This window comes from Peromyscus leucopus, chromosome 3 (assembly GCF_004664715.2).
Source record: "Peromyscus leucopus breed LL Stock chromosome 3, UCI_PerLeu_2.1, whole genome shotgun sequence".
Classification (NCBI taxonomy): Eukaryota; Metazoa; Chordata; class Mammalia; order Rodentia; family Cricetidae; genus Peromyscus; species Peromyscus leucopus.
In genome coordinates this window covers 76,301,918-76,324,820 of record NC_051065.1, presented here as the reverse complement: position 1 = coordinate 76,324,820, position 22,903 = coordinate 76,301,918, and the positions used below count along the sequence as shown (strand labels likewise).

Below are 22,903 nucleotides of genomic sequence, written 5' to 3'. Positions count from 1 at the left end.
TTTAGTCACAGCAATGTGGAAAATAACCATAAAAGGGGATCTATTGCTTATCAATAAATGGACACTGTGGAAAGACACAAACATATCCATCTATGTTTCTAGCATGGTATGTTCATGATAGTTATGCAATAAATATTATTAACAGAAATGCAAAAACCAGCAATAAAGATCATCTTGATCTCCAACATTTGTCAAAACAATGAACACATTATTCATGCTTAGAGATCCCACATGCTGCTGATACTTTAATGTCTTCTAGAATGTCCTGTGTTTTTAAATGATTTTCTAAACAAAAACACAATCTGAAAGATCTCTTCTTATTGTGTGTTATCACCCAATCTACACTTATCTGTTAATAACGGCACAGGTGGGTTGTAAACTCTTAACTGTGTAAGCACAGTGAGAAAAGAAAGAGCCTTTTTTTTGCCTGGTAGATGCTCTGTTTACTAAGGAAAAAGCCAATACTTCCCTAGTTTGCTGCATGAATAAGATTTAACAGCGCAGGGAGAAAAAAAGCCGAGTCATCCCTGAAGGCCTGTGAGAGAACTCGAGCTGGGCTTGGGCCTGGTGGCTGTAGTCCTCATCTACAATGCTGGAACATTCATTTCTGGGGGGCACACGCCAGCTCACCACACTGAGTCCATGATACTCATAAGCATGTGATTGACTATAATATTTCCTTATTTAATATGTACATTTAATTTGGCTTATGTATATTGTATGAATAAGAACTATACTTCCTTTTGCGTTTATGCGTATTTAAATGAAATCATTTAACTGCAACAATAATTAAAATCCATCCTATTGATCCCTTAGAACTATATTCCTTTAGGGATCTTGTAACATTTCTCTACACTAAGAAACACAAGAGACAATCCCAGCCCGGTGGAAGCAAGTCTGGAACATATAATGCAGGTCAGTGCACACATACGCAGGTGGGTCTGACTCACTCTCATGCTAATATAGCAAACTATTTTGAATTTACCATTGAATTGATCACCTTTTATAACACTGTTTATCCCGGGATACCCATTCCCCAAAAATGAGTCTCACAAACTACAGGTTCCATGCTACCAGTGAACAGTATTTCAAGGTCTCTGCCTGCAACAGACTTGCATCTATGGCATAAATTCATTTTTCAGAGTATATGAAACAGCAAGATTTCTCAGATTTTGTCTCTGAAGGCCTTTTGCAAACCACTGAATGCCTCACTTGCACTGCCCTCTATGGGAGCCTACAGGGACATTCATCTGAATGCTTTTTTAGTTTTCAAATGAAGACGAGGGTACATTATTAGCAAATAAAATAATCCATTATTGCTGCTTCTTAAAATGAACCAAGTCAGTCACTTCAGAACCATCTTTGTCTGTGCTTTCCCCGTCAAGGTAGATAAACATAAGGCTGTGTTCCATCCCAGTGGCTAGTCAGGTAATAATATGTGTAGGTGTTCAAGAACTGCTTGTGAAAAAAAGTCGCTCCTGATGTGCCAGGCACAGCAGTGGCCCCACTAATCCTCACATACTGTCACAACTCCCACTGCCAAATGAGAATGCCAGGCCTAAAGAAATTAACTGACTAGTCGAAGGCCAAAGGCAGCAGATCAAAGCTGGAAATTTAATCCAGTCCTTTTTGTCTCTCTCTCTTTTTTTTTTTTTAATGGATAAAGTTTTGTTATATAGCCCCACTCCCTCTATGGACCAGGCAGGTCTTGAACTCACAAAGATCTGCCTGCCTCTGCCTCCCAAAGAGCTGGGATTAAAGGTGTGCTCTACCATGCCTGTGGAAGGCCTACTGCTCACAGATAAACCCCGGAAAAACCAGGAATGCTACTCACACAGGGCTGTCTCAAGGGAGGAATTACACACCTGCTTTCCACCCAGAAGGCTGGGAGTGGTGTTAATGACCTTCACTTTTGCTATCTGTAGAGCCTGACCTCACCCAAATCCCCCTGAATGGTTTTCTCAGACTCTCCCTCCCTAGACCTCTACCCTTAGCTTTGTTTCTCAGGCAACAGAACCCATCCTTAGAGGAGATGTCACGTGTACTTTATAGCCTGCTGACCTACACGCTATCTAGGTGAGAGACCACACCACACCCTTAAGCTATAGAACCCATCTTCATGGTCACATGCACTTTGCAAAGGAGTTTCGGATGCAGTCATGACTTAAACTTATTATGCACATGGGACTGAGATAATTGTTACCAGGAAACCTTTTTTCCAAAATTGTACTGCATGTACTTAAGTGTGTCTAAAAAAAAAGTGCCCTGGCATCAGACTACAGAAGTTTGACCCAGCCAGGCCAAGGTGTGCTGAACTGAGTTTCTTTGTTGCCTCTCCAGGGTCCATTTCTCCGCAGGCATTAGCATTTGCAGGGATCCCCACAAGTGCCGGTTCTCTTAGAATGTGCTTTATCTTATATGCTATGCTAGCACTAGGTTAAAATATTAATACAGCAAACCAATTACTCACTATTTTTAAAGTAATTAAAATAAAAACTATATGAAATACCATTTTAGTATTTAAAGCAAAACTTCAAGACATCAAGAAACTTAAACTTCAATTTCTATTTACACTGTACCTTATACAACAGAAAAATTTCCACAGAAAGCATAAAAAGTCACACACTAACTCTAGCTAACTTTCTACCCTGTTGTAGTAATGGCATTAATTACCAAAGAGGAGATGAATATTGAGATCTGGTAAGATGTGTGTTTACCACATCACCTTTGTTTATCACAGAAAAAAACTGGTAAAATCGTTCATTTAAGCACCTCTACTCAGAGACCACGGTCATGACCATCGAAACTCTAATATGAACAGTTTCCTTCTTAGGTCCAGAAATGAGAACTGAATGTCAGAGCAAACCGAGCTACAGAAAACCTGTTCAATGTCCCCAGGTCTCTGTGTTCTACCTAGGTACAAAGTAGTAATTACCTGAAATAACTCATTCAGACTCATTTCTACCTCTAACATTTTATAATTTATGAACCGACCTTTCATAATTTCTAAATTAAGTAAAACTAGAGCCCATTAATGCCCCTATGTTAAAATTCCAGTATGAACTCTTTAAAAACACTTCTGTTGAAAAGCATTTTGCTTTTCAAAACAATAACAAAATCTCGCAAAACAAATACAAGTGTCTCAATTTTTTAAATTTTCCATGAGAAAAATATTTCCATTACTTTGACCTTCTACCATTTGACAAACGAAACTACCTTTGCTATTTCGTTAAATACACTAATGTAAATAATTTGCCCTTAGAGACGACTGCAAAGCAGCTCACAAACCATACAGGGAAAATGCTATCCTGATGCTGGTGATGAACTCTGTGCCAGTGGTAAAGGACTCACCTCAGATGTATCTGCTATACCAGCTGCATTAAAAACAAGTACCAAATGACTGCCTGTTCTCTGCATTCAAATTTGCATAAATCCTACAACCCTCCCATAGATCCAGGCCAGTCTGCTATTGCTGAGCAATTGCTGCCTTGCCTAGGGTAGCAGACAGGAATCCATAGTCCCTAGAGTGCTATGTCAAACATCATCAGAGTTGGGTCAGGAATGTGTGACATCCTTATTGAGTTATCCTCAAAGAGAGGTGGCCACAGGGTCTGGGTAGCTCATGTAAGAAGAGTGAAGTAGGCTATCTGTCAGAAAACGATGAATAGCAAATGATTCCCCAATGCCAGGGGTAAATCAGTAGGGATGGTAGCACATAGAAAGCCTCATCTAGAAGATGCTCTTCCACCCAGGCAGCTGGTGACTTCTGGAAGGCAGCTGTGTGCTGGATCTTCCAAGATCCAAGAGATGCCAAAAGTTTATATATTAATGTCCAGTTATCTAATTTGTGGTTCAAAAAATAAGTATATAATATACAATATACCATCCTCACTCTTTTCAAATGTACAGATCAGCAGTATTAAGAATATTTGCATGTACTGGGGACACAGTTCATTAGGCAGGGGTTTGTCTAGTTGAATGCAGTCCTGAGTTTGATACCCAACAATACACAAAGAACAGGTACAGAAGCACACACTAGTAATTCCAGAACATGGGAAGAGGTAGGGAGGCCGGATGACCATGGTCATCTTTGGTTATATAACGAGTCTGAAGCTAGTCTGGGATACATGAGATCTTATCTCAGAAACAAAACAAGGTCCTGGAGAGATGGCTCAGCAGTTAGGAGCCCTGGCTGCTCTTGAAGAGGACACAGGTTCAATTCCCAGGACTTATACGGCAGCTCACTGCAGTCTGTAACTCCAGAAGATCCAATGGCCTTGCCTGGCTTCTGTGGGCACCAGGCATGCACATGATGCACAGACACACATGCAGATAAAACATCCAAACACTTACAATAAAATATTTAAAAAATAAAATTAAAAACAACCCCTGAAATAGTCACACTGTTTTACAACAGAATTCCAGAACTGTCGCACCTTGTGGAACTGGAGCCTAAAATGCATTAAAAGACAACCTGAATTTCCCACTGCCTCCAGACCGCCTCTGCCAACCACCAATCTACTGCTTTAGATATTTTGGTCTTCCTTCCTTCCTCCCTTCCTTTTTAATATAGCACTGGGGATCACACCTAGAGCCTGAGCATGCTAAGCACACAATTCCCCACTAAGCTAATCCCAGCCCCAGGTACCCTATGAACCCTTATGACACTTAGGGTTACCTAAAATATTTCAGAGTTTCAAGATCGCAGAAGTTAACTGAGTGCAAGACAGGTGTGGCGCCAGCATTAGCGTCCAAGAGAAGGTATGTGGCTCAAGTGTACATTTTACAAACAAAACCACAAAAAGGCCAAAGCTGTTTTAACATGGGCTTTACATGAATTCTTACCATCCCCGCTTGATGCAGAAACCACAGGAGGTAGTCTTCCTGAATGTCCACAAGACTAGAGATCTCGGGAATATAAAACGCATCGTATTCCACATGCTTCACTCTCAGATTGACCTGATGAAAGCACAAAGAACGCACAACTAAAACCAAAGAACTGAAAAGTCTCCCAGAGAAAGAAAGCCCCGGCAGGCTTTTCCTCCTAGCAGCCCCTCCGTGTCCCCTAGTCCCCAAGAGTTACCCTGTACAGTTTCTTCAGAAGTTTGAGAGCCGCAGTCACGTAATTGTTAAACAGTACAGGGATGAGGAACGTCTTCCTTCCCTTTAGGAGATAAAGGACCGCATCTTTATAGAGGTTTATCAGCTTCAGGAAATATTTCGGGCATGACTGAGACCACCAGTTATCTTAAGAAAGAAAGAAACAAGACATGTGTTAACACATAATCTCGGGCAGGGGTTCTTGTCTTCTTCCTGATAGCTAAAACTCCTACGGCTAGAAGATAAATTATTATTAGTCTACAATACAGCTTCCCAAAACTGATTTTTTAAAAGGAACCATTGAAACACGTCTGGAGAAAACAGCTGTACAAGAAGCCCTAAAACTCAACTCCTTTCTTTGTTCCTTCCCCCGCTCCTGCCCTCTCCCCAGCCGATAAGACAAAGACAGTAAGTCCACAACCAGTGGTATTCAGTTTGATGAATTCACCTAATACTTTGCTAGGGTTTATATCCAGACGCAGAATGGCCATCGCCAGGGGAATAGTCAGCGTGATGTAGTACTTAGAATCCTGAAGCAGGGGAAACTCTGGCAGTATTAAATAGATTCTCATAGCTTCAACATCTGGGGGTGAACTTGACAACTGGGGAATGAGGCAACTTTCAAAGCTGTTTAATATCTGTAAGAGAGGAGAAAAAAAGCAGTGAGAAATGGAAACACATCCGAGACTTAAATAACTCGTCTCCAAATTCCTAAGTCATCGGATGAGCTCACAACTCTTGCTCACTCAGTGAGCACTGAGCAAATAGGAAGAGTCAGGCTCTGGTTCAGACTCCTGGCTTCCCACCCACAAAGACCTGGTACTTCAGAGAGGCCACTCCTTAGGATCTAAGATATAAGCAAAAGACAGCCAACCCCCAACACTAATATTTACAAGATTAATAAGAGTTGTACAAGACTCTCATTTCATCTTGCTGTTCCTGTTGTCTTAGAAGCTGAACTCAAAGGAAACAGCATTTTATAATAAATACAAACAACATACCTGTTCTAGAATCATGGAGTGCTGAGAGTGCATTAACTTCTCAAATAAAACCCTAGTTGAGTTCAGGTCAATCCCAGGGAATCTGGAGCTGGTTTTAAAATGTTCATCAATTCTAAACAGACAAACAAACAAAAATTCATATGTAATAAAAGAAAACAAAAAGCAAACACTTATCCATTCTCAGCAGATTTAAATTGGTCCCAGTAGAGAAAATATTACAGAACACTAATTTGGGAAAAACCAGCAGAATAAGCCTTACAATGATTCTTCCCACCCCAGTTTGGTTTGGTTTGGTTTGGTTTTGAGAAATGGTCTTAGAAGGTAGCCCTTGCCAGCCTAGAACTCTCTATGTAGACCAGGCTGGCCTTAAACACAGAGGTCCACCTGCCTCTCTCTGCCTCCTGAGCACTGAGAGCAATTCCACTTTTAAACAGGGCTTAAAATTTTCAAATCTGCCCACCGCTCCAAGTCAAAATATGAAGACCACCATTTCAAGCTAAGCCTTTTACAAAGCATAAAAGCAGGTCCCTTGACTGATCCACTTCAGTATCTTTTTGCTAGATGTGGATGTTGCAGCTGGTTGCAAGCAAACACGCAAACACACACACACACACACACACACACACACACACACACACACACACACACACACACAAACACACACACACACATTCTTCCCTTATGCAAAGGGGCCCACTTATGAACAAATGGTACATAGACTCTCTTATTCCAAGCCTTCCTCAAAAAAGTACTTAAAATAAAAGTTAGATCTAGACAACCCTGACTAAGACATCCAGACTTAGAAAGGAAACTCCAGCACGTTTTCTCTTATATATGGATCACAGCTTTGACTCTTTAGATCTGTGTGTTTAATCTTGGAATACCTGTAGATGCCAAGAAACTAGAAAGGGATCATTTCTGAGAAAGAAATATCTTTTTTTTGTTGTTGTCTTTTTGGTTTTTCGAGACAGAGTTTCCCTGTGTGACAGCCCTGGCTGTTCTGGAACTCTGCTTTGTAGACCAGGCTGGCCTAGAACTCACAGAACTTCCTCCCTCTGCCTCTGTCACCCTAGACCTCCTGAGAGGCAGTTTCTCTCTGCAAATCTGCCAGTGAGAGGTTGGTAAACACTGCCACCCTGGGGTCCTCTAATTCACCATTACTGGATATTTCAATTGTATGCAAATGTCAGCTTTTCCCCTTCAATCAAAACCAACTACTACCCAAAAGAAGTCTTTCACGGCCTTTGTATTTATGTTACACACGGGTTTGTAAGCTTCTAGGTCACTTACTTTTTTTCCAGAAAGCTTCCATTCCAACAAGCTGCAGAAGACAGTATCTGAACAACACCACTATGAAAGACAGAAAAGGAGAGAGAAGAATTACAATCAGTACTTCTATAAAGCTCCAGCAGCAAGCCAGTCATCTGACCAGCCAGGCCCTTAGGTCATTGGAGCAGCTAAGTTCCTCCAGCAGGTGCATACCCGGTCTAGAGAACAATATGCTGCCCACAAAGGGACAAGAACAACTGTCCCACAAGTTACTTTTTTTTTTTTTTCAAGTGTAAAAACCCATAAAAGAAAAACTGCCTCTAACAAAAAGCTTGGACATTTTCTCACTACCATTTCTAACAAACAAAAACAACAACAACAACAAAAAAAAACAAAACAAAAAGTGAGCTGTTATTTCCCAAGTACAAAAGTTAATAAATGCTCCATCACATCTTCCTATTCAATTGACCTTCTGAGAAAGATGGGTAAAGACTAACTCCTATTACCTAAATTTTGCAGAATCTATAGAGGTGCCTGCTTTCTGAGGACCCAGGATTGCCATGAAAGTCAAGGAATAAAACAAGCAAATGACTAGAAGGAAACTATGGTGGTTCAGGGAGGAATGGTCCCCAGACTCACGTGTGTGAATGCTTTGCACATAGGGAAGGGCACTATTAGGAGGTGTGGCCTTGTTGGAGCAAGTGTGTCACAGAAAGGAAACTATTTTCCTTTAAAAACTAAAACAAATTCAACAAAAGCTTCACATTTTATTGTGCCTTTCCCCCAGAAGACTCTGAATTATCACTAATCACATTAAATGAAAAAAGTGTAGAAGCTATACAAATTAACTAAAAATAAAAGGCTGTTAAAACTCAAGATTCTTACTGGGTGGTGGTGGTGGCATATGCCTTTAATCCCAGTACTCTGGAGGAAGAGGCAGGTGGATGGATCTCTGTGAGTTTGAGACCAGCCAGAGTGAGTTCCAGGACAGCCAGGGCTATACAGAAAAACCCTGTCTGGGAAAAAAAAAAAAAAAAAAAGATTCAAAATTCTTTGACATATCAGTGTGAAGAGAACCCTTCTACAGGTAACAAAATACAGAGAGCTCTCAGCTGGAAGACCAACCTGGGCCTTCCTCCATGAGATTTCAAAGATCTTGCAATGAGGAAGCCAAGATGAGTGAGAATTGGCAAGGAAACCACTGTGTTAACGGGGGCTAATGAGATGAGTCTCCAAATAAATTTACAAGAATGATTCCATAAATGCAAAACTCCGTTTATATTCACAGCCTCTGTAGTTGCAGAGAATATCAGCTACTAAGCTAGAAAATTCCAGCACATTTTGGAAGAGGTGAAATGAAGCACATACTTGACTGTGTTTGCGTTGTTGTGTTCTGAGAGTTTTTGTCTCCAAATTGCTATGGTTTCCTCATTTATCAACTTGGTATAACATGCTTGATTCACAGTCCTGAAGTCAACAGCAGGAGAAGAATTCTGGAGAAATAACAAGAGAAAAGAGAGATGATAGACACCAATCTTCTCCCCTCTCTTTCCCCAGGGTGGTCTCCACATTGGACTTCATGAACTGAAGGCACTCATAACTTCCGGGAGTTCTCCCTTGGAGCAGAGACATGTACCACTACTGCATCTAGGAGGAGCTTCCCTAGGCCACTGATCCACTCTACTGTACTTGGGAGTAGGTAGCTATGGTACCAAAGTTCCGCTCCCCTGCCTCAACTTCAGGGCACCACACCGGACTGGGTGAGACATCTTTTGCAACTGATCGAAGCCCAGCATTTCACTCCATCAAGCCCTGTCTCCTTCACCCTTGAGGAGGTGTTCTTTAGAGAGCCGGTTTCAACCCAATGACAAGTTTTCTAGGTCTCCTTTCCCTTGCTGAGTCACCACAACATGGTACCAAGAGGTACCAGTTATTTGCTGTAATTGTTCCCTCAATTCCAGTAAAATGTAGCATAAAATGTTTAAGCCAGACATGATGGTACATGCCTGTAATCCCGGCACTTGGGAGGTGAGGAGAGGGAGGAGAAATCAATAGTTCAAGATCATCCCTAGCTACAGAGTGAGTTCTCAAGGCCAGCCTGGGCTACATAATACTCTCTTTAAGTAAGTTTTTTTTTTTTTTTTTTAAAGCAGAATTAGTTATAATCTATAGTGTAAGCAATTTCTGAAAATTCAGTGTCATGTGATTTCCCCCCCCCCCAACCGTCTGTGTGTGCTGTGCATCCCTCTATGGGTGTATTTTCACATGTGTAGGTATAAGTGTATGTACAAGGTGTGCACACATGTGCAAGTACAACCCTGTGTTGGCCAGAGGTTGACTTGGTCACTCTCCTGATCACTCTCCACCTTGCTTAGTGAAACAAAGTCTCTCTCTCAAGTGAACCTAGATCTCACCGCGTGGCTAGTCCAGCTAGCCAGCTTGCTCCCGGGAGCCTCTGCCTCCACCTCCCAATGATGGGATTAATGCCACACCCACCTGGCTTTTACAAGGGTTCTGGGGATCTGAACTCTTGTCCGCACACTTGCAGGGCAAGCATTTTCACTACTGAGCCATCTCCTCAGCCCCAGGGACTCTTAATTTCTGGCTCCAAGTATATACCTATAAACTTATGAAAGAAAGTATCGAAAAGGATGTTAATAATAGCCTTGAAAATCCCAAACAACGCCCACACTGTACATTCTTTCTCTAGTGATACATATTTTTTGACTTTTATTTTTTATATGTATAAGTGTTTTGTCAGCATGTATGTCCATGTACCACTTGCATGCCCACTGCCCACAGAGTCCAGGAGGCGGCAATGAATCCCCTGGAAATGGAGTTGCAAATGATTGTGAGACACCCTGTGGGTGCTGGGAATTGAACCTGGGTCCTCCTGCAAAGCAGCCAAGGAAGGTTCTTCACCACAGAGCCATCTCTCCAACCCCAAGCCCAGTGATATTGTTTTAATTACAATGATCTGTTAATTTGTGTGTATGCGCACGCACGCACGCACGCAACGGTACATGTGTGAGGGTGAGAGCACACCTTACAGGAGTTGGTTCTTTCCATCCACCATGCTGGTTCCAGGGATGGAACTCGGATTGCCCACTTAGTGGCCACACCCTTACTCTCCGGGCTGTCTTACCAACCCACTTAGTGGTATTTTTGTAGAAACATTCTCTAAACCTGCTGGTTTTCAACCTTCTTTCTCCAACAGCTATTTCTAATCCAGAACTAAGAAAAAGTTGACAGTGCTTTTTGCCTTCTAAAGGAGGGAAAGTAACATCCAAGCGGTCAAAACATCAATTCATAAAGCATTGTTTTCTCCTCTGTACTTGTACATTAAATAGCTTTCAAAGGGAACTTGATGGTTCTCCTCTACAGTTGTGAGTTAGCATTATATAAAGAAAAGCCCTTGTAGCACACAGCAGATCATCTTGTTCTTGATAACTATTCTAAAAAAAAAAAAAAAAAAAAAAAAAAAAAAAAGGACTACAGACATATACAAAAAAAGAGCATATGTAATATTGAATTACATCAAAGAAACTCTTAAATCAACATGGACAACTTAGACACACACCCAGCTGCCTTTCCCCCTGTCACGGTTGTAAAGCACTATTACTATTAAACTTGAATTGCTTCCTAAAAGGGACAAATGCACACCAACAGTACCACACACTTACAGAAAATATGTAGGTTTCAAACTGTTTTTCTCGTTCTTCATTATATATTCAGTAACCCACAGATACAAGGAAAAGCATAATTTTCCCCTCTGTGGGTATGGGAACCAAACATGAAAATTACATTTTTTGAGTCACCTGGGGGATGTTAAAAGCTCACCTGCTGCTGGTGGTCTAACTAAATTGGCCTAGAGTATGCATTGGCAATTAGCCTGGAATGTGTGCTGGCCACTGGGATTTTCTAAGTTCCCTTAGGTAGTCCAAAGCCCAGCGACATTTGAGAAGCACTGACCTCGAACAGTATTTTTCTTTTTTAGCCTGTATATAATCAGCAAGTATGGAGGCCTGGGAGTATAGCTCAGTGATTCAGTACTTCTCAGCATGTACTGAGCTTTGACGTCCCCCCAGGCAACTCTAATGGACATCTAAAGTTGGGATCAGCATATCACCATTCAGTTTCACACACACACACACACACACACACACACACACACACACACACACACACACACCAGAGAGACAGAGACAGAGAGACAGAGACACAGAGAGACAGAGACACAGAGAGAGACAGAGAATATTATAGCTAACAGGCTTGAAGCAAACACACTCATCTAAGGATTCCACCCACATTCCCTCTTCAGCCCTATCCTGAGAACAAGGTAAAAGGGAAGGGAAGGCTGTGATTTACACTCAGAACCCCTGACTAACACAGCAAAGGACTATGTGAGTATAGGTGGAACATTCAAAACCTGAAAGCTTCGAAAATCCTAAACTGACATGACACCAGAAGTGGAAAACTCCTAGCAAGAAGCTTTATTCACGCACACAGTGATTTAAGATGTCCTGTTAACACACCTTCGTGGTGTGTCTGAGCTGTGGTATGTTACACGGTTCTGCAAACAGTGACTTAAGATGCCGTATAACGTGCCTTCAGTGTGTTTGAGTTCTAGTGAGCTTCATGTTCATGTACACAGTGACTTAAGATGCCATTTGGCATTACCTCCATGATGCACTGGAGTTGATGCAGTGAGTTTCTTGTGTAGACTCGGGTTCCATCTTCAAGATACTGTATGTACATGCAACTATTTCAAAATCCAAACGAATGTGAAACATTGTTTTTCTAGCTGACATTTCACACATTAAAGTAGTGATACATTAAGCAGGTAAGCATATAATTTTCAATCTCTGGATCTAAACTAGTGTGTGTGTGTGTGTGTGTGTGTGTGTGTGTATAATATAACATATGTAAATCTGTATGGCTTTGCACTTGGAAAGGCAGGTGTACCAGAGCTGCAAGGATGGCACTTGGGAGCCCAAGACAAAGGGCAGTCGGCAGGGAGCCGCTTAGGTAAGCCTGGCTATTGTCTTAAAGTGGGTGGGAGGAACATTCCACTGTGAACTTGAAACTTTAAATAGAGGACACCTCTCCCCAGTTGAAACTCTAACTTACTGGCTAGCACTATCATATAACTTACTTCCTTTTATCAGTGGGTTGTTTTCCATACCCAACACGATTAATACATTTGAAACTCTGCTACATAGATCGTATTGTATATTTATTCAAGGAGGGAAATTTAAGTTTTATGTTTAATTCTCAGAAAAAAAAAAAAAGTCAGTTTCTTACACAAATGAATTCCTCTAAGTCTACTACTTGAAAACAGAAAAGTTACTGATAAGACCCTGTGTTTTTACCGTTTGTGTTACTGGCATAACCTCAACTTCCTCTAAGGTTTCTCTGTGAAGTTATAAAGCTGAACCTAAAATAGGTCCGAGGCAGCAGCAATTCCACATCATCCCTGGGAGGGCTAGGGTACACAGCCTTCCGCAGGCTCCTGACCTGAAACATGGCTGACCAATCGCAGCTTCCAGCCTGGCCAGGACCTTTTCTATAGGATCACAGAATGGTAATCGGGAGACAGGGCTTACATATGGCAGCATCAGAGCGATGGAGAGACTTTCCCAAGGGAAAAGGCCTCTGTTTTTCTTCCCAACCAAGTCTCCCGCTTTTATAATTACTACCTTGAGTTTATCCCCATACAGGGCTGGTTAAATAGGAGTGTGAGAAAGAAAAAAGAAGAAACCATAGCTCGGCACTCTTTTCAGATGACTGTCCTTGGCCATGAAAATTAGAATGAATTAGATAAATGCCATAGATTCTTGTATCTATACCAGGCCTTGAACCCTGAAAGACAAAATGTGCTGTCTCCTTCCCCCTTTCCTTTCTTTTCCTTTGAGACAGGGTCTCGTGTAGCTCAGGCTGGCCCAAACTGGCCACGTAGGCAAGGATAACCTTGAACCGCTGTCTCTACCTGACCAGTACTAGAGTTACAGGTGTGCACTGTGGGCCCATGTATGCCACTGTTCTTATGGCTTCTTTGGCAGAGTGAAGGAGCAAGAGAAGGGGAAATCTTGGTGTGCTGTCATGAGCAGGTGATGAATAATAAAAGATCTGAACTTTTTTGTATCTCACCTATATGTTTATTATACACTCAGTCAGATCAAACAAGAAAACCAACCCCCTATGTCAGCAAACATCTAGAAGGCATTTGGTACAACACTTAACAGTGACGAAACAGAAAAATAGTAACACAAATGCTCCAAGCCTCCTTAAATTTCTTTTAGAACAAATATAGATATAAATAAGTAATTCTACACTATAAATTAGAACGATGTTCTTGACAATGTTAAGAACAGGGTAATTATTAGCAATTTGAAGGAGCTAAGTGGAGATAACGTCAAGGCTTAGATTGTTTCTTTTGGTAAGATAAAATCAGTAGAAACAAAGAGCCACAAAGCTTTTGTGTAACTATTAAAATAAACATTGACTACCATCATTCTACTGTGAATGTGAAAATTAAAAGAAAATTTTACCTCATACGTGGAGAAAAGCACAAACGTCTGGTCCCCCCCAGAGAAGATCTGCTTAACGACACGATACTTAAAGCGATCTGTCAAAAAAAAAAAAAAATTTTTTTTTTTAAAATTTCAGTTTGTTTTTCAATGGTTGCTCCCTTCCATATTCCTCTGATTTTCCAAATTATGCTTCAGAGAGGGGGAGGGGATCTTATCTGTTTTAATTGTGTGCAGAGAAGAGGCCTTCTCTCCTGGTTTGTTTGCCCAGGATTGTTTCTAGATCAGTTAAAAATAAATATAAGAACCAGTGCCCATACCCTTCCCTCCTGCCTCCCTCACAGCCAGCTAACTCTGACCTTGTCTCTACTTCTCATGCTAATTCGGTCATGCCACTGGCCTAAATTCTAAAACGGGCACCACTATAAATGGTAACGTGCACGGCAATCCCACATCTGCATGTGGCCCTCTCCATCCCCGCAGGATGATGCTAGCAATGCAAAGACCTCTTTTTCCAGTCCCAGGTAGACACCCCATCACATAGCTTTTTTACTTATTTAAAATGTAATTGCTTCATTTCCCCCTTTTGCTCTCCTCCCCTGACCCATCATATTCACCCCTACCCTCTCCCTTTTGAAAGCATGGCCTCTTTTTAATTGCGACTGTTACATGCACACACATAGAGACACCTACACATACACAAACCTTCCCAGTTTGTTTAATGCTACATACATACTCACACATCCCCTTCACACACTCCAACCCCCAGCTCTAACCTCCTCCCTTCCCCTGTGGACTCATAGTACCCCAAAGGGCCCTAAGTCTATAGCATATGACATGGACATTGGAAATTTCCTTATTTCTACCATATTTTGTCAAAAACATGGGCATAAATTTACAACCACTTAAGTCAAGCCAGATTGTGATTCAATTTCAAAAAACTTGTGGTTTCAAATTAAACTTGAGTTTCTTGATTCGATTTTTGTTGTCTAGGAGGAGGAAGGGATTGAGACAAGGGTAACTACATAGTCCATGCTGGCCTAGGACTTGTGATCCTGGAGGTCTGTATCACAGGAGTGCACTACCAGATCCAGGAGCACACTTGCTAAGCACATGTATTCCAAGTATGAGAAGAACACCTAGAGAAAGATATTTACAAATGACCAAGAAGACGCCAGGCTATTTTTTTTTTTTTTTTTTTTTTTTTTTTTTGCTTTGGAAAATATTAATGCAGACAGTCCCGTTTATTTTATATTTTCAGCTTCCTACATCTCATAGATATCTGTCCCATAACTGTTTGCTGAGTGACAGGCTTGTAGCAGCTCTGTGCTGTACGTACGCTAGGTTTACAAGGATTATTCATTCCCTGGCCTTCAGTTTCTTAGCATGCAGGAAGGAGGGGGATGAACTCAGGAGTCACTGGACTCTTTAACTGTTCCTCTTCCCAATGTGGCCAACTGAATCAACCTCTTTCCTCTGCTTTTCCACAAAAACAGTTACAGTAAGGGCACTTATAAGTGTTATTTTTAAATCCATACCAAGTTCTCACTTATAAGTGTTATTTTTAAATCCATATCAAGTTCTAAGTTTGTCAGTTTAAAATTCAAAATTAAATTTGATTATTAAATTACATTTCTATTTAATAACTTGGCAGTTCAATTTCTAGCTCTGGATACATTATTTCAGGGTGAAGAAGTTGGTCAATATGAATGACTGTCTTACTTTAGTCTCCAATAAAATAGTCTGCTAACCCAATCTCCTCAAGAGAATCTTCAGAAAGAAGTCTCATCCCACCGTCACCAGACAGCAGAAGCAGAGCACAGGCACACAGAGCACAGGCTTTAGGCCGAGGCAGATCTGGGTTCAAATCCTACCTCTAGAATTTTTTTTTATCTTGAGGGATCAGCTCTTTGCTTCTGACAAGGGAGTGATGGCCAATAGTCCTGTGCTTGCTTTTTAGTGCTTACCATGGTAATGGAATTTGTTAAACAATCAGTTATACCTTAAGATTAACTTCTTCGCTACTAACAACAATAAGATATAATCCTCAAGACCCAATAATTGTTCTCTAGACTCCGGATGACAGAGCTTCATGCAGAGCAAGTGCTCAAAGGATTTGATGATAAATATCCAAAAAGGCAAAGAAAAAAAAAAAAAACAACTCATGTTTATCACCTCCAAAATAGTTCAAGACAAGTAACAAATACATATTGAAATAATAGTCATGATTACTTAAAAATATAATTAAGTGCAACAAAAATCACTCTTACCGGCCGTAGCTGAAAGCTGACTACTGTGGGCAGCCCAGTACCCCTTCACTGGAGATGGGGACTTAACGTTACACGTGTGTCCGGTTCCTAGCTGACCTCTAGCTCCACAACCAAACGCATAGATGAGTCCGGAAGAAGGCACAAAGGCTAGGGTGTGCTGTCTGTAGGGAAAGAATTCACGCATTAGCAAACTTTCTCCTGATCAGGAGGATGCATACTCAATCTGATTTTTAACTTCCACATGAGATCACAGCAAGTCCCACAGATTCCTCTGGAGCCTCCCTCTGTTCTTGTGTTTTTTACAACAGACTCCTAACCTCTGACACACAATCAGGCATGGCTAACCTATGGCCGAGACCCAGGACAGCTATGAATGTAGTCTAACACTAGAGCATCAACTTGCTTAAAACATCATGAGAAGTTTTGATTTTTGTGGTTCTCTTTGGTGTGTGTGTGTGTGTGTGTGTGTATGTGTGTGTGTGTGATAATTGCTCATGTATGAGTCTATGCATGTGTATGTACATATGGACATGCATGTGTGTGAATGTGTGCAGGCCAGAAATAATTTTCTCCTTATTTTTTAAAGATAGTCTTTCACTGAGCCTTTAAGACAGTCTCTTGGTAAACTAGGCTGGCTTGGGGAATGTGCCTGTCTCGGCCTGTCACAGCACTGGGGTTACAGATGGACACTGCCAATCTGGCTTTTTAATGTGCTTGGTGTGTCCTTGTAATTGCAGGACAGGCTTGTTAACTAACTAACCCGTAGATGACAGCACCGTATTGCTGTGACAAAGGATCACAAATGTGCCTACTGATCTTGGCGAGGAAGGCAACGTGTAGAAAGAGATGAACAACCTGCCGCATCCTCCCTTTAGGACGAAACAAAAACAGACTAGGTACGGCAAGGAACTGCCAGATTCCTTCTTCGTTTCGTCTGTACATTGTGCTGCTCAGCCTCTACGCCATGCGGCCCAGTGTCCCCCTGCTGGTCGGCTTACCTAAAGCCCTTCCTCACCATGCCTACTACAGTTCCCTGTGCAGGTGATCATGCAGTTGAGATTTCCTACACCAAGCTGTGAACTGTGGCACGTGCCAATAATCCCTTCGCTCAGGAGGTAAGAGCAGGAGGAAGCCCGAGCTACATATCCACAAGTGTAAGAGTTTGAGACCAGCGTAGGGTGCACAGACCAGTACTGTCTTATAAAAGAAAAAAAAAAAAAAAATAAGGAATACAAACCAAAAAGATTTCCTAAACCGACAGTGGTTCAGTGAGCCCACGGGCTTTCCCGCTGCCAGACCCGCTTCGGCGCCTCGGAGGCACTCACCGGCCACAAGCAATCTGAGTTACTTCGCTGCCCATCAGCTCCAGAACTCTTCGTGGGTTAACTTCATCATTCATGGAGTTATGTCCAAGCTGTCCACAGGAACCAGCACCGAAGGTAAACACGCCTCCACTCTAGCAAGGGACAGGGAGGGGTAGGGTGACTTTGGAACCTGAGATTGCGGGCCGTCCTCTAAAAACTGCACATGCCTTCCATCTCACCGGCCTGTAGGAGGCACCGCACTCACCTGGTACTTGGCCATCGTCATTTCTTGAGAACGTTTATGAAGTAGAAAAAGAATGAAGGAATGTAAGACTATAGCTTTAGGGAACAAAATCCACACCGCTTAAAGGACTGAGTGCCATTTGGGGATTTTAGAGATGATTTAAGAGTGCAGTGAGGTAGGGCTGGAGAGTTAGCTCAGCAGTTTAGGAACAGCACCTGCTGCTGTTTCAGAGGACCTGAGTTCTGTTTGCAGCCCTCACTGCCCGGACCTCTCAACCAGACAGAACTCTGGTTCCAGGTGATCCAACGACCTGCTCTGGACTCCACAAGCACCAGGCATGTACATGATACACATACAAAAGCAGAACGCTGGCACAAAATAATTTTTGAAGTGCAGTAATGTGTTAGGAGGCAGACATTTTTTAAAGCTAATGCAAATGAAATTGAGAGGATTCTTCAGGGTCACTCATATGTAAGGAACCGAGGCCTCATAAACTCCATAATAAAGATCTTAAATTTGTACTTGAATAAATGCTAAGCAATCTATGATAGCAAGTCCTCAATATGAAAAGGCATTTTCAATCTAGATATGGTGGCCCAAGCTTAAAATTGTGGAGGTGGAGGCAGGGAGTGGGAGAGTTCAAAACCATACTAATACGTGCTGTATGGCAGAATAAACAGCAGCCTGATACATGAGACCTTGACTCAAAACCACAAAAAAAAAAAAAAAAGGGGGGGGGGAAGGAAAGAAGAATTTTCATTCTTTCTAGCATGTAAATGTTTTTAGAAGCAACAGACACCACCCAATGATTTTAAAATAGTAATTAAGTTACTATTTTTTATATGTTCAAATGGATTATTTAAAAAGAACAAAGGATGGGTGTTGTTTTGCATATGTATAATACTTTTATTATTTATATTGAACTATTTTAAAATGTTACCTGGAGAACCTATAAAGTTATCCAAGAGGAGAGCACAGGTATATTGTTAAAAAGCCGTATTCCCTCTGCTCCTCCCGGGACAATCACAACAGAGCTAAAGAGAAAATCCAAGCCCAAGCCCAAAAATTCACCACCAGAGCTACTCTGCAACACTTGAAACTGCCTGTCACACCCTCCTCCACAGCCAAGGCCCCTGAGCCCCTCACCTTTGTGAGAACCGCTGTGTGCTCCTCTCCACAACTAATGTAGACGACTTTCTGTGTTCGTAAAAGCTTCACATGGCACGGAGACTCTCGATCTAAGACAAATTAAGCATCAGCATGTGACTACCATTGGCCGTTTAAATGAGATATATACAACTGTCGACGTGGATTTTATATCCCCTGACTCACATTCAGGTCTCTGCCTCCAACTCTACTTGGAAAGCCCAACGAAATTTCAGTTTAATATATCAAGACCTTAACTTGTAATTTCCTACACTCTCTCTGTCCACTCCAACTCACAACATCTCCCCTTGCCCCACACATTATGACCTGATCCTTCCAGCCTTCCCTTTGTTTCCAACTACACATCCTAGGAACAGAAGCATCCTCACCAAGCACCACAAAATCCTGACGACAGCTTCTCCCTGCGAAAAGATCCCTGCCCTCTTGACCCACCACAGCTACACAAACTGGGCCACTCCGCTCCTTAAAACCCTTCATATTTCTTCTCCCCTCACTGAGGAAGTCAAACTCCTCGCTGTACCTTTTGGGGTCCTTGGTGGCGGCGCCTCTAGAGGCTCCCCGATCTCCATCTCTACTTCCCCATTACTCACCTTCATGTTGGTTGGTGCCTGTTCCCTTTGACTGGAATATTCTTCACCAAGTCCCACTTCCCACCTGGTCTCCTACAGAGCTCTGCTCAAATATGCCCTCATCAGAGAGCTCCTTCCTGACCAACTTGTGATGAACCAGGGAGCTTATTCTAAAGCCATGGGACCCACTATATATCGACAGGTGTGTTCTTAGCATCCACCCACCAGCATGTGGCTTCCGCTAAGCCACAGGTGTCCTCTCTTGTTCGCTGCTGCTCCCTCTGTACCTAGCACCAGGCCAGCACACAGTAGGTCCACAGAAACATTTGTTACATGCACAAATGTGTTTTTGAACCGGAGAACGTACACGGTGGCTTTACATACCTTTTTCATCACTGAGTCCGAGCTGCCCCGCATTGTTCATTCCCCAGCCAAAAACAGCTCCTGACAGAGACAGGGCAAAGCTGTGGGCCCCTCCTGCAGCCACCTGAGCCAGCGGGATCCCTTCCAAAGCCCTCACCCTCTGTGGGCTGGTCTGAGAAGGGAACTCCTTCCCCAGGCCCAGCTGTCCGTGGCTGTTCTTGCCCCATGTGAAGAACTGGCCATCTGCAATAACAACAGGACAACTGATGTTATGAACAAAATGATACAGGCTCCATGCACAAAGATAATCTAGCAGTTACACTCTCCGTTAGTTGCCCTATACACACCAAATCCACGCAAGAGAAAGGGAAGAGACCCTGTGTGTTTTAAGATTTCCAAAGCCTAAATTAGCATTAGACAACAGAAAAGCAAACTCAAGCCTTAGTGCCCTTCAAAGGCTGTCAACACTTATCTAAAGAAAACACTGAAGCTTCAAGGCAATTCAGTTCCGAACAGGCTGGTTACCAGGCACACATCTGAGCAAGGTGAACTCAGCTCTGACCACACTGACAGGAGCTGCAGGTGTGACCCAGGACTGCTCTGGGGTGGCGGCCTGAGCAGGACATGTGGCAGGAGGAACATGTCCTTGCACCCCATCACACTTCTCTTACTGCGGACTTGACATTTCTCTGGAATCCTGACGGTAGAATGGGGCCTGAAAACGGACTGTAGCTTTTTAGAGACAATGTCCACAAACACTTCTGCATTCTCAAAAACCCCTGGCTGTCCTGGCCCCTTGCTTCTCTTTTGTGTAAGAACTGAAACAGCAATGATGCATCCTACATCATCCACATCACCAACAGGGGATGAGTGCTACACAAAGACCGTTGGATAAATGTCACTGTTCAGTCAAAGCTTTCAAGTTAGATAACACAGGACAGAGACGAGGAGTGCTTTTTAAATTAACATAGCATTAGCATATATGTATATAAATTACCAGCTGCCAGGGCCAGGCAGTGCCAGTTGCCACAGGAAACTTGTAATATGGTCTGCTGGTTCAGCTTCTGTATTAACCTAAAACAGAGAAGCGTTTTCTTAAATGTGCATCCACACAGAATTATCAGAAACATTCTCAACTTAGCATCTTCATTAAAAATATCACCTTGTGCAAAAGACCTTTTCAAAATCAAGCATGTGACCTTGTCTGATTAAGCATGTGATCTTGTCTCATAAAATTCTATTAGGGCTTTCACTAGGTTCACTCTTAGGAATTCACTGTTTAAAACAAACAGAAATTCTCCCACACCTGGACCCATTCCTAAAACCCTACAACCTACCATCCCTACTTCAGGAAGTGATTATTGTGGCACACAAAACCTTTAGGATCTCTAATGTATTTACTGTCTTCATAAATGCTAATGAGCAGACTATGGCTGACAGTGCCCAGGAAGCTACAACTGGGAAGTACGGGCAAGGGGTCAGCCTCTGCTACATAGTGAGTTCAAGGCTAACCTGGGTTAAATGAGACCCTGTCTCAAAAAAAAAAAAAAAGAAAAAAAGAAAAGTAATTAAAAACTTCCTGATCAGTTTGAGGTAAGTAAGTACAAGAGATAAAAGGGGTATCCTTTTTAGTCAACATATCTGTCAATTGCTAGGGACCCAGCCAGTAGCTAGTACCAGAAGAAATTCAGTTCTGAACCAACTCACATGTTTATACTTTAAGGCAGACATTTCTAAAAAAAAAAAAAAAAAAACAACTGGGCTTTGTTTGTTTGTGAATCACAATTGTTACCAGGCATATCAGTAGCATAAAGGAAATAGCAATGGCATGAAGAAAACAGTACAAAATCAAGAACCTTTTGGGTAACATTCTCACCTGGGCACTGCCACAGAATCCTCAGTAGTCATGAGTCCCAGTTGGCCATCACTTCCTGCACCCCAAGAAAACAGCTGGCCCTGGTCACTAAGAGCCAAACTGTGGGACTCTCCACATGCCACATGTATGATGTGCTGATCGGCCAATGCTCCAATTTGTTCTGAAAGAGATCCAAAGAAAGGAAGAAAATATAGAGCCTGGAAACAGAAATGCTGTTCCCTTTCATTAGCCACCTTCCGCTGTGTGACCAGCACCCAACCAGGAGGGGACAGCAAAGAGGGCACGGTGCATCGGGAAAGGAGCCAACAGTTCTGACTCCTCACGTGGACACCTGGGAAAAGAGCCTGGAATGCTGTCACTCTGCTAGCTTTCTCCCTTATCGCTTGTTACTGAGTCCAGGACCCCAGACTACAGGATGGTATCACCCACACGTAGGGTAGGTCTTCCATCCTCAGTTAAACCTCAGAAACACCCCCAAAATATTCCCAGATGTCTCTCTCTTAGGTGATCCTAGACCCAGTGAAGATGAGCCACAGCGAGCATCATCCCAGGCAATTTTACAGAGAACCATGAAACCTGCAAGTTTACAGAAATACTGAACTTTGGGGATTCATCAGTAGACAACTGGCATTTTCATACCTGTATATAAGATCTTTTTTTTTTTTATCATATTTACTCTCATTATGTGTACTTATCATCTCTCTCCCTACATCCCCTTCCAATTCTCTAAAGTCCTCCTTCACTTTTCAGGTCCTTTTTTTTTTTTTTACTGAGAGTCCACATATGAAAGAAAACATATTCTACTTGTCTCTCTGAGTTTGGCATATTTCACTTAACATGAGACTTTCCAGTTCCATTTTTTTCTACATGGCTAATCCATCCTAGATATAGACAGATATAGATAATACGGATCCATAATATATATACATGTATGGACCTATATACATGTATGGACCCATCTCTCATATATATATATGAACCCATTATGCATACATTTGTAGACCAAAAAAAGCAATAGTGAAAGTTCTGTAGCATCTGACATCAAATTATGCTGCTGAGTTATAATTATAGAACCACTGATACAGAAAACAGACATGTGTAGCAATGTAGAATAGAAGCTTCAGAAATAAACCACACTACTGCCATTTGAGTTTTCAATAAAGGTGCTGAGAACATATAGTGGAGGACAGGGTTTCTTTAACAAGTGGTA

At 42.1% G+C, this 22,903-nt stretch overlaps 1 protein-coding gene across 5 annotated transcripts in view; it reads right to left on the bottom strand.

The window, feature by feature from the left end:
* The window catches only part of Herc3 (HECT and RLD domain containing E3 ubiquitin protein ligase 3), a 99,161-nt gene that overhangs the window by 42,403 nt on the left and 33,855 nt on the right, over positions 1-22,903 (bottom strand). For 4 of the 5 annotated variants that reach the window (XM_028895257.2, XM_028895260.2, XM_037203782.1 and 1 more), the window contains 13 exons: positions 21,694-21,853; positions 20,815-20,891; positions 19,839-20,060; positions 18,865-18,956; positions 17,496-17,626; positions 16,171-16,331; positions 13,922-13,998; positions 8,739-8,863; positions 7,392-7,451; positions 6,102-6,213; positions 5,549-5,738; positions 5,084-5,247; positions 4,846-4,959 (listed from right to left, as the gene is read on the bottom strand). In XM_028895257.2, coding sequence (XP_028751090.1) covers positions 4,846-4,959; positions 5,084-5,247; positions 5,549-5,738; positions 6,102-6,213; positions 7,392-7,451; positions 8,739-8,863; positions 13,922-13,998; positions 16,171-16,331; positions 17,496-17,626; positions 18,865-18,956; positions 19,839-20,060; positions 20,815-20,891; positions 21,694-21,853 — 1,685 coding nt within the window. Of the gene's footprint in view, positions 1-4,845; positions 4,960-5,083; positions 5,248-5,548; positions 5,739-6,101; positions 6,214-7,391; positions 7,452-8,738; positions 8,864-9,866; positions 9,997-13,921; positions 13,999-16,170; positions 16,332-17,495; positions 17,627-18,864; positions 18,957-19,838; positions 20,061-20,814; positions 20,892-21,693; positions 21,854-22,903 lie in introns of those variants that run through there. The other variant, XR_005091101.1, reaches the window with a different exon arrangement.